Here is a 17052-nt window from a genome sequence, read left to right on the forward strand (position 1 = left end):
ATCAGGTTTAGGCAATCAGAGTAAGTCATGAGGCCTTGATGAAAGGCACCCCCTCCCCCAAAAGAAGCTGCCAAAATGCCAAAACCAGCCTGGACTCTCCATGGAGTCTCTTCAAAGACCATGCTAGGTCACAAAGACATTACAAACGTTTTGAAAGCTGACAGCAATGACCTTAAAGAGCGTCAGAAGTGGCGAGAGGCTGGCAGAGGCTGGAGAGGACACAGGCATTACAGGGAAGAAGTGGGGCCCCGTACAGGGAGCGTTTCCAGGATGTGTGCCAGGGACACTCACAGGATGTTTACCCTTTGACGGTGGGGGCATGAGGAAGCTCTCTAGACTCTTCATCTCTAGTGAGACAAATCGGTAAAGGAAATTCCTTGGGTGAGAACACACTAACAATCCACGTTTCTTTTGGATTCTGGGTCCATTTGCTCCAGTGAGGCCACAGCCCTCTCCCAACCTTTTGAACCAAGTTCACGGAGAGACAGACATTACTGAGCCTGGTGCAAGTGGGGCCTGCAGAGAAAACTGGGCAGGACTCCCCATTTTTAAACCAAGAAGACTGAATGGATTCTGGTTCTTGTTATCACCGAAGAATTTTTTCACTTCAGGCTACCGCTCTCATGCCATCCAGAGCTTCATGCATCCTCCTCGGATGAGGTTACCTGTTCCTGGAGATGCTGCATGGATTGTATGAATGGTCCTCGGTTGGAAGGGATTTTGCAACCAACCTTGAACCATCATCCATTTTCTCAGCATACTCTTGTGTCCATTCAAAAAGTGAGGACAGCTAGGCTTTCTCTCCATATTCCAAAGATGTGAGACAAACGAAGGCAATTATACACAGCAAAGCATTTTGTATTCATTAAAAAAAAACTAACAAAACAGTCTCTTCCAGTCCCAAGCACTATCATTACAGTTACTAGAAAGAATTATTAAATCTTTAACCCCAAATGGCTGCCCAACTATCAACTTTTTGAGTCCCTAAACAGATTGATTTCAGCCAAATTTTACTCCTAGCTTGATGTCTCCTTTGGGGCTGCTCCCTTTCCAGTAGGGCAGGCTTAGGAAAAGTAAAGGCATTTTGATCCAAACCTCACCATTAGGAAAACTGATAAAAAAATTCTGTCCTAAACACTGTGTCCTAAGCATGAAGAGAAAGAAAGTTTTCTATTATCCATCTTCCTCCTTCTTCCAAATGTGGATAATCTAAACTTGGTCAGTCTTGATAGGACTTCTGCTAGCTTCAGACTATTTCTAAGAATCTGGTACAAACTATGCAATTTACTAAGCATTATTAAGCAGGAGCTATATGCCCAGTATCCCATGAGGCTCTGCAAGGAAAGCAAGGTACACACAGCTGCCTAGATACACAACCCAGACTGCTACGGGTGCTCTAATGGTTATTAATTCCAACTGGGGACAGCAGAGCTGGGCAAACATCTTTTGAGTTGAAACCTCTAGGTTGAGTAGGACTTTGATAGGCAGGGAGGGGAGGGCAGAGGAACGTGAGTGAGCAAGGCCTTGGGGGTACGTCTGGGGAACAACCCACGGCTCTCAGTGGCTGAAATACAGTGTGGCTGGGCAACAATGGTTGGAAAAGTTGGCTGGGTTTACATTTCCAAGGGCCTTGAATGCCACACTAAGAAGTCGTTGAGAAAAACGCAACAAAAGGCAAATGAGTAGGAGTTAAAGCATTAAAGGTCAGAATTCAAACAAATTCAGAGACTTAATACATTCATGCCATCACCTATATCTCTTGGGCACACGGATTTACAATCCCTTTGAATGTGCATTTATACAAGACTCAAAAACATCTGGGCCACAAACCCGGCAGCCGGTTTCACATTTCAGTTGCCATGGAAGGAATGCTCAGTAAGCAGAAGGCAAGTCTTGAGGCAGCAGTTCCCTATTTTCCATATTCTAAAAAGGGGTTCAACTGACTACACCTTATGCCACTTTGGGACCAGAAGCCAGAGAACAGGAAGGGATTGCAATGTGCACAGCATTTTGAAAGTGAGCGAAGAGCTGTCATAGGCTGTCACATTTCAGTTGCAAGGAGGCGAGATAAGAGTGCTTGGAAGGCTACCAAGTACACCAAGCTCCCTCGCCAGGACTTCCACTTGCAATTGGATGGGTGGAAAGGGACCTTGGAGGAACTGTGGAGGAGAAGCCAGTCTTCCCGATATCACGTGACTTACCATGAGCCAGGCCATGGATGCCGGCTACAAGGTGCTCCCCACTTGTAGCTGCATGGTACCTAATGTACTCCCGCTCTGACTGATGTCGATTGTCCATCGTCTTCCCTAAGCCATCTGATAATGTCCCTGCGAACTGGAATGAATAAAAAACAGAAGGAAAAAAGTTTTAAAGCCTCAGCACTATTTTTGCTATTTTAATTATTTTAAATAAATACCTTGCCTTGCTCCTAGCTGGGATTCAGTAAATGCCAACTGAGAGAAGAGAGGTATTAATTGCTGAATTACATATACTATATGCCCCAGGAGACTGGTTCTCGAGCACTGGACACATACGGATTATAGGACGCTTTACACTGGAGGATACAAGGCTTGCAAAACAACTAAATGTCCATAACGGCATCCGCTTTCCGCAGTCCTCTGGCAATTTACTGAAAAACGTACCACAAAATGACTTGAGGGAGGAGAGATAAGCGTTGGGGTTCTACCATGTTAAGGGCAGAGGCTCTTTGCCCTAAGAAATCAATGTGATTCAAAATAGGAAATGTGGCAAATTGTTGCTTTAGGGTTTGGGATCTAAACTTTTAGAGACATCAATTGCCCTAAAGTAATGTCTTTTCTTTCACTTATTCAACAATTACCAGGTGCCAAGGTGCCCAGCCCCATTGACCCAAAGGAAAAATGAAGTATACGGAAAGGTCAACAGGCCAGGCCACCTTTCATATGAAATGGCAGACTTGAACCCATGACTTCCAGTGAAAATCCTCCCCCACAAATCAGAGAAAGACCTTATTTATCCTGGCATTCTTTTAGCAGAGAAGCTGTCTCATCCATCAAAGCTGGATAAAAAGGACATAAAACTGTGTTTTGTCACAAGACAATCTGAAAAGGTTTAAAGTGACAGTTAATAAACCACAGGGTACTTATCCTCATCATTCAGGCATAAAGAGGAAAGGATATCAAATATATAATTAACCTTCTCGGGAAGGATCTACCAAAACAAGTGGTTTAAGTGCCAATGACCCAGGACTAACATTTCAGAGAACTCACAGGAATGTTCTTTAGATACAGAGCTCAGTGCAAAGATTCAAGGTGAAGTGCCTGCCTTAAAGACCCAGTATACTGGGTAGCCTGGTCATCGGGGGGCCTGTTTCATACTGGTTTGGCAAGGGTTTTTTTTTTTTCTTAGGATTTTATTTATTTATTTGAGACAGAGAGAGAAAGAGAGAGTGAGCGAGCATGCACGAGCAGGGAGGAGGGGCGGAGGGAGAGGGAGAATCAGACTCCCCGCTGAGCAGGGAGCCCACTGTGGGACTCAGTCCCAGGACCCCGAGATCATGACCTGAGCCAAAGAGAGACGCGTAACCGACTGAGCCACCCAGGTGCCCCAACGGACATTTTTACACCACCAGGCCTGAGGCTTCGTGACACGAGTGACAGGAGAAGGTGAGTTCCGGGCACAGGAGAGGGACTAGAGGAAGAACCAGCGATTCCAGGTGAAGCAATGGTTTCTGGAGCAAGAGATGGGAACACTCATTCCTTCTACTCAGTCCAAATGCTTTTATGATCTAGGGCAGCGATCACTGACCTTTCTAGAGATGCAATCCCTATCATTATTTGCTTTTGGCCTTGCCTTCCCAGTCACTGTGTCTAATTGGAGAACTAAAGTTAATGAAAATGAACCTTACAATTGCGTTCAGGTTGGAGACACCACGGCATGTCGCAAAGCCAGCACTGTGAATCACCAAATGGGGCTTTAGTCAGGGATCCTGTTTGAGAGCCACTGCAGGCCATGAGTTTGGGCACCTGACCAGACCAGACTCTGCACTACAGGAGCCTGAGCAAGGTGCCCTACTGCTAAGCCTCCCTGTCGGCATGTGGAGAATGACGACAGTACCAACACTGCTATGTGGCTGGATGAATCAGTGAAGAGTGGCTCAGGGTATGGAATCCAGTGAGCATTTTTACTGTTATTATTAGTCAGCTGCTAGTCCAAGGAGGAACATCCTGCACCACAAAGAAAGCCTTTCAAAGGTTTAGAATTATGGTCATTTGCACTAGGCTTTTACATAAACACAAACAAAAACAGAAACCCAAACTAAACCCCCCTCTTTCCAGCAGATAAACACCGGCCTCCAGAATGAGTTTCTGGAGTGGTACCATCTATAAAATTAGAGTGTCGGACTTGGTGGTTTCCAAAATCCTTCCCAGCTTTGACAGCATGTGATGTATGATCCAAGTTAGAACGTCTTTATTAAGCACTCACTCTGGGCCCAGCCCAGATTGAGATACTGCTGAGGACACATAGCAGCCTTGGACCTACTGTCCAGGATGACAGCCTCACTGGGAAGGTAACAATCCCCGACATGAAACAGGCAGCAACAAGAGCCTGGAACGCAAACTGAAAACACTTGTGAATCGAGAGAGAAGAGGAAAACATGATCCTTGTTTTGGAAAGGGTCAAAAGAAAGAAGAGTCCCTGCTACATTCTGGAATTATGGTGGCTGCCAGCGTTCTCCACGCAGGGTCTGGACACAAATGTCTCTCCGTGACTAATGTCACAGAAGGGGTGAGGCAGCGGTGGGTGAGAGAGCCATCTCCAGAGGCGTGCTGTCTCCACCCGAAGAGGCCCAGCGCCAGCCACGCTGCGTCCAGTGTCTCACTCGGGCCCTTCCCACCTCCTCAAACTCTCATTTTCCTTGAAAAGAGGTCTTTCCTTGGAAAAGACAGTAAGTTAAGGTCCTGTCTACCCATCTCCGGCAGCTGACTAGGAAGAAATGAAAAGTCCTATAATACTTTTCCCCTTAAGAGAATATGGGAGAATAAAACAAGAATAATCTTACTTTTTAAAGAATAATGAACTGCCTAAAACCACCCTGTCTCCTTCAACACCCCCCACCCCCCATCAATAAAACAAGTTCAATCCCCAAGGTTTAGGAGTCAGCCTACGCCAAAGGCTTCACTGCCAACTGATTCTGCTACAGGACCCTCGGCTCCCCCAGCACCAACTGGTCCTGGACGTTCTCTGTACAAAAACACCACGCTGACGTCAGGAGGACGGGGTATGATGACCTAAGAGATCACACGTCCCTCTAAATGCTGGATTCTGCTACATGCTTCTCAGCGGCGGGAAGGTGCCCACAGCTACTCAACTCACCCCAGGACTTCTGTCTGAATTCTCAGTGCCCTGTGGACAAAAAAACTATTCACCCAAGCCAGCTGGATTTGTCCTTTGTCACTTGTGAGTAAACGTAAAGGCTACAAAGATATGATTAACAGGAAACTGTTACCGAAGGCTTCACCCCTATAACTGTGACTGAGAACTCAGGAAATGGGAAGATGTTGAAATCCGTGATCCAGCCAAACCCGTACTGATTTGAGGTTAATCAGATTTTACGGGGAGAGACGCTTTATAGGAACTAATCTGAAATCAGTGAGATGAAGGGTTCCGTGGTCAAAAAGGCTGGGCCCTGGGCCAGTCCCCTGGGCTTCTGAGTATGAATCCAGGGCACCGAAAGCTTGGGGCCTTCTTTCACTGTGGGAGCACTTAGTCATACTTAATTCCAACTCTCTCATTCCCTACCTCAGTGGGAAAATAAATCACACCCCGTATCTTATTTCTCCCTCAAAGATAGAGTAAGCACATGGGCCAGAGAGGATGGTGATTCCAGTAAGCACTCTGTATGGGTGCCCTCTGGCACTGGTCTTCTCTGAGGCGGGGAGGTGTTATTTCACCCATGACCTTGAGTTAGAACACTATAATCAACCAGAGCAGAAGTATCCACGAGAGCCACAATGCCATGTGGGAGTGACCGGGGCAGGACATCCTTTACCACCCCATCCCCAGTTCTGTCTACGTATTGTATTGTATTTTATTTTTTAAAGATTTGTTTATTTTGAGAGAGAGAGAAAGAGCAGGGGGAGGGGCGGAGGGAGAGAATCTTTCAAGCAGACTTCTTGATGAGCGAGGAGCCTGACACTAGGCTCGATCCCACAACCTATGAGATCATGACCTGAGCCGAAACCAAGAGTTGAATGCTCAACTGACTGAGCCACCCAGGCAACCCTGCTCATGTGCTTTAAAAAAAAAAAAAAAGCCAAATACATCGAAATTCAAATTCATTTTGAACTTTTTTCAGAGCAGATGCTCTTTGGCATGCTCATGAATATCAAAATGGGGAATGAAGCTTGGGGACAGATATTCAGGTAAGGGGAAAACTAATCTGAAGGCAGTGGGGGAAAGGCTGAAAATCATAAGGATACGAGTAAGCACAATCCAGCTATGCATCAACCCAACAATCAATCAAACGCGAGCAACATGGACTGTGTGCCAGGCTAGCAAATGAGAACCCTTAGCCAGAGAGGGTTTCTGCCTCCTGCCTTCAAGGACCTCAGTCAGGAGGTCCGTATCCCGCATGATGGAAAGACCTTCACACCTGACTTCAGATTCGGACTGTGACAATTAATAGCCGTGAGATCACGGACAAGGAACTTCACCTCTGTGAGCCTGTCTCCTCATCTTCAAAATGGGGATGAGAATATCCACCTACAAGGATGCCATAAGGATTAGACTGTACGTGTGAAGCACTTAGCACAGAGCCTGATACATATGAGGCAACCAATGAAAACAGTATTGAGTTTTCTTAACTTCAATTTCTTCACATGCAAAATGGGAATAATCAGGTTCCAAGGGGCTGTTGGGAGGATGACATGAGATGGTGGGCGTACAGAACGCCTGGCAGATGCATGCTCGGAGAAGCAGCAGCTATCTGCAGAAGGCCATGGAAGCACAGGACAGGCATCGGGCACCAGGCCTGAGCACAGGGAAAGGACTAGCACTTGGAGGGTAATTTGTAGATATCTGTAACTGTCCTCGGTAAAAACAATACCTGGATAGCAGAAAGAGCATTTGTGGAGACTTTAGTCAATAGAACTCATTTTGTAGCAATTTCAAGTCCACAAAAAACTTAAGACTTCAAAAGTTTCCAAGGAACAGAATGTCCTTCAGAAAACCTGCTATTACTTGCAAAGACAACACTGATTTCCCCCTTCTTCCACTGAAGGAAGCTTTAGCACACACCACACTTGTGAATTCTGGCTGCAGTCCAAAGTTATTAATTTCTAGAAAGCCCTATTTTCAGCAAGGGGTAAAAATCTCAGAAGCACTTCAAGATGCCAGCTCCACGGCATAGCTGATGCACACTGTCAATACCCCACCTTCCAAAAAGAATCCCATTGTCTATCGAAACAGAGCTCCTACAAATTAGCCTGGGTTTGGGGCCAGGCTCGGGATAGTTGATTTTACAAAACTGAAATTCAAGTATGCTGGAATGATGCAAGAGAAAAAATTCACACTGTGTCCCTCTGTTCTGTCCGATCAGTTTTCCTGACCCTTTTATGATATTCAGCAAGCATGGGATGCCAGAGATATTTGGCCAGTGTAACAGGAGCCTGGGCTTGAATTTCTGCCCCCTTCTCTGGGGTTCTTCTTTCACAGTTATTTACCTAATGGAAATTTCCTCTTTAATATCCTTGCTCCATTGAGTAATTGCTGGAGACAGTACCTTTCTTGTCACCAGGGCAAATGACGGCCGCCTCTAACAGGAGAGGGAGAGAAGTGGCAGGGCTCTGCGGTGTGAGGGGGTCTTACGTTCTGCCACCCAGAAAGCTGTTCCGCTGCGAGTCTCCGCTATGAGCATGGCTCCGACTCCGGGCAACGCTGCCAGTGATCTGCTAAGCTGGAGCAGGTCCACTCGGAAAGCCCAGCAGTACACACTGTGCCTCTAAGGTTGACGTGAATGTGCATCCTGGTGGCAGGACCCTCCCGAGCCTCAGTTTACCCGTCTGCAAAAAACCAGACTCCAGAGGGTTGCTTTCAGGGGTTACAGAGATGATACAAAATGCCCAGTCCGGTGTGTGGCACCGGGGCGGTGGGGGGAGGCAGGCATTGATTTTTACACGTCTCTTCAAAGTGGTCTGGTGGCTTAAACTTGAGAGTCCTCTCCAACCCAGCTGGTATACGAGTAGAAAAATGCCCTTCAAGTCACAAAAGACCTAAGTCACTTCACAATGAAGGTCTTCACCACTTCACTCTGATTCACATTGTTAAATAGCCACAGTTAAAAACAATTCTCAGTGTGAGTTTTGCCTTGACATTGAAAACCCCTTTTGTGATCCTTGTAAGGAGAGAAGAGTTAAAGAAGCCCGGGATCCAGCCAGCAACAGGTATCCGTCACCGACACAAGGCAAAGCAAACGGCGAGTCCTCACTCAGCCAGATGCTGAAGGGGCAGGAGAAAAGAGAGAGAGGAGAGAGAAGGAGAGAAGGAGGGAGAGAGAGAGAATGAGAGAAAGAAAAGAAAGAAAGAAAGACATGGAAGGAACAAGGTGAGATTTGGCAAGAAAGAGGCATTTTTGGACCCCAGATCTGTATCCACTAGAAGTGGGACAGGTTTGTCTGTTTTCAGTTCTACTTGGTTATGATTATGTATAGCCCTTAAGGCAAAGAGAGAGGGGAAAGAATCCAGGAAAGAGACCCTGCATAAGAATAATACAGATACCGGCCACAGCAACTTCTTTCAAGATACATCTCCAAAAGCTAGTGAAACAATAGCAAAAATGAACTTTTGGGACTTCATCAAGATAAAAAGGTTCTGCACAGCAAAGGAACAGTCAACAAAACAAAGAGGCAACCCACAGAATGGGAGAAGATATTTGCAAATGACACTACAGATAAAGGGCTGGTATCCAAGATCTATAAAGAACTTCTCAAACTCAACACCCAAAAAACAAATAATCAAGTCAAAAAATAGGCAGAAGACATGAACAGACACTTCTCAAAAGAAGACAAATAAATGGCTAACAGACACACGAAAAACTGTTCATCATCATCAGCCATCAGGGAAATTCAAGTCAAAACCACATTGAGATACCACCTTACACCAGTTAGAATGGCAAAAATTGACAAGGCAAGAAACAACAAATGCTGGAGAGGTTGTGGAGAAAGGAGATCCCTCTTACACTGTTGGTGGGAATGCAAGTTGGTACAGCCACTTTGGAAAACAGTGTGAAGGTGCCTCAAAAAATTAAATACAGAGCTACCCTATGACCCAGCAATTGCACTCCTGGGTATTTACCCCAAAGACACAGATGTAGTGAAAAGAAGGGCCATATGCACCCCAATGTTCATAGCAGCAATGTCCACAATAGCCAAACTGTGGAAAGAGCCGAGATGCCCTTCAACAGACGAATGGATGAAGAAGATGTGGTCCATATATACAATGGAATATTACTCAGCCATCAGAAAGGATGAATACCCAACTTTTAGATCAACATGGATGGGACTGGAGGAGGTTATGCTAAGTGACATAAGTCAAGCAGAGAAAGTCACTTATCATATGGTTTCACTTATTTGTGGAACATAAGGAATAGCTTGGAGGACACTAGGAGAAGGAAGGGAAAAATGAAGGGCGGGAAATCGGAGGGAGAGATGAACCATGAGAGACTATGGACTCTGAGAAACAAACAGGGTTTTAGAGGGGAGGGGAGCCATTTGGGCATACTGAATAATCTTGTTAGGATGGCAAAACTGGAGGTCACCCACGGGGTGGGCAGACCTATTTCCCTTGCCTAGCACCAACAGTATGGAAACCTACCTTCGGCTTCTCCCAGGTGCTTCGGGAGAGCCCTTCAACAGACGAATGGATAAAGTCTCAGAGTCCATCCATAGTCTCTCATGGTTCATCTCTCCCTCCAATTTCCCCGCCTTCATTTTTCCCTTCCTTCTCCTAATGTCCTCCAGGCTATTCCTAATGTTCCACAAATAAGTGAAACCATATGATAAGTGACTTTCTCTGCTTGACTTATGTCACTTAGCATAACCTCCTCCAGTCCCATCCATGTTGATGTAAAAGTTGGATATTCATCCTTTCTGATGGCTGAGTAATATTCCATTGTATATATGGACCACATCTTCTTTATCCATTCGTCTGTTGAAGGGCTTTTTTTTCCTCTGTCCTCATGTTGTTTATATTCCAGGGGGAGTGCATAATTATAAAGTGAAATAAAGCTCAGGAAGAAAAAAACATAAAGTGCTGTCCAAGCATATACCAGGGCGTTATGCTGTGGACCAGCACAATCCAACAGAAATATAATGTGAGGCACAAATAAAGCCACATACATAATTTTAAATTTCCTGGTGGCCACATTAGCAAAAGTAAAAAAAAAAAAAAAGAAGTGAAAGTATATTTTCCTTAACCCAGTATGTCTAAAATATTAGCATTTCAACATGTAACCAGTATTAAAAGTTATCAATGAGATATTTTACATTCTTATTTGTATACTAAGTTTTCAAAAATTTGGTGTGTATTTTATACCTGTGGTGCATCTCAGTTTGGACTAGGTCCACCTTCCCTCCCTCCCTCCCTCCCTTCCTTCCAAGATTTTATTTATTTATTTGTCAGAGAGAGAGAGAGAGCACAAGCAGGGGTAGGGGCACAGGGCGAAGCAGGCTTCCCGCCGAGCAGGGAGCCCGATGCAGAACTTGATCCCAGGACCCCGGGATCATGACCTGAGCTGAAGGCAGCCGCTTAACCAACTGAGCCACCCAGGTGTCCCGGACTAGATACTTTTCGAGTGCTTGGGAGCCACACATGGCTAGTGTGGCTGCGTTAGGCCGGTGATGGGTATTAAGGAGGACACGTACTGCATGGAGCACTGGGTGTTACATGAAAACAATGAATCATGGATCACCACATCAAAAAGTAATGATGTACTGTATGGTGATTAACATAACATAATAAAATAAAATTTAAAAAAATTTTAAAAATCCATATTCCCATAAAACTTAAAAAAAAAAAAGAATAATACAGATACTTTTTTTTTTTAAAGCTAGGACTGACATTCTACTTCAGTAACATGCCTGAGCCAATGACCTTGCTTTTTTTGGGAGAGGGGGGAGGTCTCTGGAGATGTAAAAGCTCTCGTACCCTAAGACCTACACTGTGTTGCTATTTCACGGATAAACACTTATCAGGCAACAGACACTCCTTTTCAGTTAAGAAACAAAGTTATCCAAAGCCACCCAGAATTATCTCAGTACACAAGGTCTAAACATAAGCAACAAAGTCAGACCTCAAGATTGTCCTGGTTCTTAACTAGCCCAAGACACACGCCTGCTGAATTGGCAAGTCTCTCTTGCTATTCTGCAACTCTGACCCAGTTGTGAACTCAGATGTTGTCTCAGATTAATCTAGAAGCTCAGAGTGGTTTGAGGCACTCTCCTAAAAAGGTTTTGCCTTTTCTTTAAAAAGGATTGGTGGAGTTGTCTATAAGGCCAAAAACACAGGCATAAGCAGCACACATGCGGCTATCAGCAAGGCTGATCTGCAACAACAGACATGGGCCACGGCTTAGTCACATTCAATTTTCCCTGTTTTTCGTACACCAATTGTAAAGAACCATGTGGGCAGGATGAATCTTTCGACCTAGCTGTGGGAGGGGATGATGTCCTACTTTTAGCCCTTCATCAGCTTCATGATAAGCTTTTCCTCAGAAGGGGCAGGGGATGGAGTGGAGGGTGCCAGGCTTCCCGCTCGTCTACTGCTGAAAACCCCCCCGGAAGCACGCGGGAGAAGCCGAAGGCAGGGTTCCATACTGTTGGTGCTAGGCAAGGGGAATAGGTCTGCCCACCCCGTGAGTGACCTCCAGTTTTGCCATCCTAACAAGATTATTCAATATGCCCAAATGGCCAATGCCTCGGTACCGAACCAGGAGACAGATTATGTTGTCAGGGAAAAAAAAAAAATCCCTCTGAGGTGGTCACAGCATAACGCCTGATTTGCAGATACATGATTTCAACTCTAGGGAAGCACACAGGCTTTGAAAAGCCAGGCGTTCTGATCCCAGTTCTATCACCAGTATCAGCTGGGTGACTGTGAGCAAAACATACTCTTCCGGGATCAGTATCTTCATCTATAAAACAGGAAGAACACTACCCACAGAGTCACTGGGGTAATCCAAAGAGACCTTGGTTTTAAAAGTACTTGGGGGGAAAAACACAAAGCAAGGTGTAAATGCTGAGGATTATTACTGCAAATCCTTTTCTTTCCTCTAGTGAGTGCTCTGCTCCCCCTTCCACCCCAACTGAATCCTGCCCGTCTCATCCTGTACTACGGGAACCACCTTATACCTGTTCCGGAACAAAGGAAAGCATAAAGAAGTCGATTATAAATAGACTGAAATCTCAAAATACAGAAATGAGAAATGGAATTGGAACATTTCACAATAGAAAAGAAGCTCAAGCTTATCTCATTCCTAGTCATAAAGGACTTCATTCTTGAAATACTTTGTATTTCAAATAAATAGATATCATTCTCTTTCATGCTGAAAGTCTGGGAAGGAGTGGGATGGGTGGCACCATGAAGAACACGGTAGATGCTAGACACCCGAATAAGCTGGGCGTCTTACTGAAAAGGTCAGAGAGGCTTCATGAGTTTGAAATATCTTGAGGTTTTTAAAGAAAGAACGTGGTCTCCAACTGATTTCTTCAAATAAATGAAGTTTTAAATGCGTATGCAGCAGAACAGGTAAAGGAACATTTCCAACTGCCGAAGACCATAGCATAACTTTTGGAATTTTAAACATGGACCAACAATGTTTACTACGTATCAGGCATTGTTCTAAGGGCTGGCCATCTACGTAATCATTTATTAGTTTAATCCACACAACAGCCCTAGGAGATAGGCTCTATTATTACTCCCATTGTACAGATGAAACTGGAAAGACCATGATCATCTGCAACAAAAGTCGGCTAAGAATCTACCTACATTTGATACTAGGTCATCTATGGAGAGAACCCAACCATTTTTGTTATTCCCTCCATGGCAAATTCCTTCCTGAATACCACTGAAAATCGCATAGAGATGCCAAGGAGACATTTTTCCTTTCCTAAGCCGTGGTGGTGACAGATGAAGGAAGCAAAAAGAAGTATATAAATAATAAAGTTTCAGAAAATTACATGCAAATCCCTGAACAAGAAAGTCAGGCTCCAATCTCCTTCCTTGACCAATATATCCCAACTCAGACACCCTGCCCCCTTCCATCACCCATTCTTTGCCCTATGCCATGTAGTCTTTGAAAGCAGAAAGAATCTACTTCCTCCTTTCCCCAAAACCATCACTCTCACATGTGAAATGGGCCCCAGAGAAGGACGAAGTCCTGTAAACATCCATTAGATGGATCACGTTACACCACATCAGATCACGGTACTAGAGTGCACCATTTACAGCTGGGAAGAAAGATGGAAGGCATGCTAGGGTGAGGACTGGGACCAGTGATTTCAAGAGCTCCTGCTTGCACAGAAGAGGTCTGCTCTTCCATCCCAGCTTCTTACAAAAGGATTTGCTCAACTCAAAGATTTGCCTTTTCAGAGCTGGTCTGGTGAAGCAAATCTAACTACAGAAAAAGACGACTGCTCCGGGAAGGACTATTTCGTGTACCAGTAACTGACATGTGTGGAGGTACAAATTCAAGGGGGAGGGGATGAAAGCAAAAAAGAGCTGTGGGGAGAGAACAAGCGTGAGCCAGCCATGCTCCTGGAGAAGAAATGGTCCTGAGAGTGTGTCCAGTTCAGTCTCCAACCATCTTCTGTCTATCTGGGCACTCCAGTGCTTCTCCCAACTGCCCTACCCATCTAAGAGTCACCTAGCATCCACAGTGGAAACTAAGGTACTACTATTTCTTACAACCACCAAACATTTTATGGGTGTGGGTGGGGTAGAGCCTGCATTGGGGGAAAGCTAGAGATACAAAAACCAACACCAAGTTACCTGTTAGGAAGTTATTCATCAGCAAGCGTGATGAAGGTGCGAGAAGAGAAGACTGCAGATTCTGAACTGGTATTTGGCACCTGGGAGAACAAGGGAAGGTGAGCCTCACTTTTTGGGGTTAGGATAAGAACTGGAGGCAGCTCAGCTCCAAGGCACTTAAGTCCTGTCTCATTTCTCCTGAGATCTGGCTTATTCCTAAGCTCAAAGGAAAGGCCAAAAGAAGGTTCTTTTTCTTTTTTTCTTTTCTTTTCCTTCCTTCCTTCCTTCCTTCCTTCCTTCCTTTCTTTCTTTCTTTCTTTCTTTCTTTCTTTCTTTCTTTCTTTCTTTCAGGGGGGAGGGGCAGGGGGAAAAGGGAAGAGAGAATCGTAAGCAGGCTCCCTGTTGGGCAGGGCTCGATCTCACGATTCTAAGATCGTGACCTGAGCTGAAATCAAGAGTCAGACGCTTAACTGACTGAGCCACCCGGGCGTGCCCCAAAGGTTCTTTTAAAAACCGACTCAAATGTTCCCAAAGCCTCAGATGGGCTAAAATAAAAATAAAATGGCAGTTTAGCCATTTCTCAACAGCTCCTAAGAAACCTTCGCTCTTTGCCTGTCCCCTGGATTCCTTAATGGCCTTTCCATAGGGCATTCTTCCCTCTGATGTCTTTCAGCCCCACAAAGGCTGAGCTGGGAGAGGACATTCAGACTTCACACCCATCTACTTCCTGTAGATCTGGGGTTTTTAAAGCCTGCTGAATTAGCCGTTTCCAGGTTAACAGATTTCAGGCCTGAAAAACAAGTCTTGGAATGAGGAAGAAAACCCAATCCATTTAACTCAACAGTGGAAAAAGGGGATGTGATCAGAGAGGCTCCAAAAGTACTAGTATTTTTTAGCATATTCTGTTCTATTAGTATAATATTCTATTATTACATTCTATCATTTAAGCTGAATGGTAGGCCCTGGTATTCATTTGATTGTCGTTTAAGCTGTCCATACACTGTATAATACTCTACCTATCGAATCTTCCATAATTTAAAAAAAAATATGTTTATGGCACTTGTTTTCTAAATATGTGACCAAAGGCAGAATTTTTTTTAAAAATTAACTTCATAAAAATCATGCCTGTATCTGAAATACTACCATATTCAAAAACATCATGAACCGAATGTTTTCTAAATTTTGGCAAGCAGGCAGGAAAAGAGGAATAAAGGAAGCCAACAAATAACCTAAGGGGAAAAAATTAAAGATAACTTGGAAAGCTATTTATTAGAATCTTGTAGAAAACTTCTCCTTGCCATGATAGAGACAAAAGGCAACCGTCTAAAGGTCCTTTTCTCTATTCAATACCTTCCTTCCTCCAACAAGAACAAGGGAAATCTTAGAAACAAACCACTTAGCAAAAGGATGAGAGACTAAATGTACTGAAGAGACACAGCTTGCAGAGTCAAATAACCAAGTTAGCCATAGAGAACTGAAACTCATCAGCTCAGACACACGATACCGGTTGTTATCACATGACCCTAACTTCCTCTTCTGGTTTGGCACTGCAATGTCCACTAAGGTGACCGCTTGCCATGGGAGGCTACTGGGCACTTAATATGTGATTAGTATGAATTAAGATATGCTGTAAAGGGGCGCCTGGGTGGCTCAGTCAGTTAACCGTCTGCCTTTGGCTCAGGTCATGATCCCAGGGTCCTGGGATTGAGCCCCATATTGGGCTCCCTGCTCAGTGGAGAGCCTGCTCCTCCCTCTTCCTCTGCTGTTCCCCCTGCTTGTGCTCTCTCTCTCTCTCTGTTAAATAAATAAAATATTTTAAAAAATGATACACTGTAAATATAAAATATATACTGGAATTCCAAGACAAGATGAAAAATAATAATGTAAAACATCTCAATTATTTTTACATACTGATTACAGATTGAAACAATATTTTGGATATTATTGGTCAAATAAAAATATTTAATTTCTTCTGTTTCTTTTTACCTTTTTAAAAAATATTTATTTATTTATTTATTTATTTATTTTAGAGAAAGAGTGGACATGCAAGTGGCGGGGGAGAGGAAGAGAGAGAACCTCAGGTAGACTCCCCACTGAGTGCAGAGACCCATGTGGGGCTTGACCCTGAGAACATGACCTGAGCCAAAACCAGGAGTCGGAAGCTCAACTGTTTCTTTTTACTTTTTTAATGCAACTACGAGAAAATTTTAAGTTATATAAATTACGTGGCTCACATTATATTTCTATTGGACACTGCCAGTTTAGAGATCCGACTCTAAAAAGTTTCAGGATACAGCTGATTAAATTAAAATTAAACTCAGAAGGTACCCAAGTCTTCGATTTCAGTTCATTTCTTCCACTTAGACTTTCTGTGTAGATAACCAATGATATTTTGCAAATGACTGCTAGTCACCTAAGACAGCATACTAGATGGAGGGCATTGGTTTGGATTTAGGAAGAAAGGCTTCTGTTACTCAAGATGGAACTATCTAGCAGGAAGGTGGGCAGAAAGTTAATTATGGGGACATACCCACATCATCTCCTACTCTTACTGTTTGTGCCCTCCCCCAGCATGAATGGCTGCAAATCTCTGCCGTCCCAACTTCAGTCTGGCTCTCCCGGATGCCTCCACAGAGCTCTGCACGTCCTCCCCCTGCGTGCAAACCCGTAGGGTTACCCACTCCTTCCATACACCTTCTGTGCGCAGCCTTACCAGCATCGCAGCCACGGCCATGCAGTCCTGTTTGCATCTGTTTCCTCACAGGGCCAGGTGGGCTGCAGCACCCAATGCTAAGAGGCTCAGAGGCCACTGAAGGTTTGCTCATCTTTGCACCCCTAACCACCCAGGACGGTGCCTGGAGTGCTCTTAGAGCCAAATAAAGATGTGCCCTGCATTCCTTTCCAACTCTTCTGAGTTAGCCCCACTGCCACTTCATTCAAATGAAAGATTCTACTCAGGAAAAAGAATTCTTTCCTCTCCTCCAGCTTAAATTGGATAAATGGTGTATTTGGCAAATCTAGAGCCTTTTTCCACGCTCTTAGAAGACC

General features: G+C 44.5%; 1 protein-coding gene across 4 annotated transcripts in view; it reads right to left on the minus strand.

Moving 5' to 3' along the window:
• Positions 1-17052, minus strand: part of VPS13D (vacuolar protein sorting 13 homolog D) — a 241022-nt gene that overhangs the window by 45771 nt on the left and 178199 nt on the right. For all 4 annotated transcript variants that reach the window (XM_025855733.2, XM_025855732.2, XM_073903327.1 and 1 more), the window contains one exon: positions 2202-2334. In XM_025855733.2, coding sequence (XP_025711518.1) covers positions 2202-2334 — 133 coding nt within the window. The remainder of the gene's footprint in view (positions 1-2201; positions 2335-17052) is intronic.

Source organism: Callorhinus ursinus, unplaced genomic scaffold (genome assembly GCF_003265705.2).
Source record: "Callorhinus ursinus isolate GAN/ISIS: 27379988/994484 unplaced genomic scaffold, GSC_fseal_2.0 scaffold18, whole genome shotgun sequence".
In the NCBI taxonomy this organism is placed as follows: domain Eukaryota; kingdom Metazoa; phylum Chordata; class Mammalia; order Carnivora; family Otariidae; genus Callorhinus; species Callorhinus ursinus.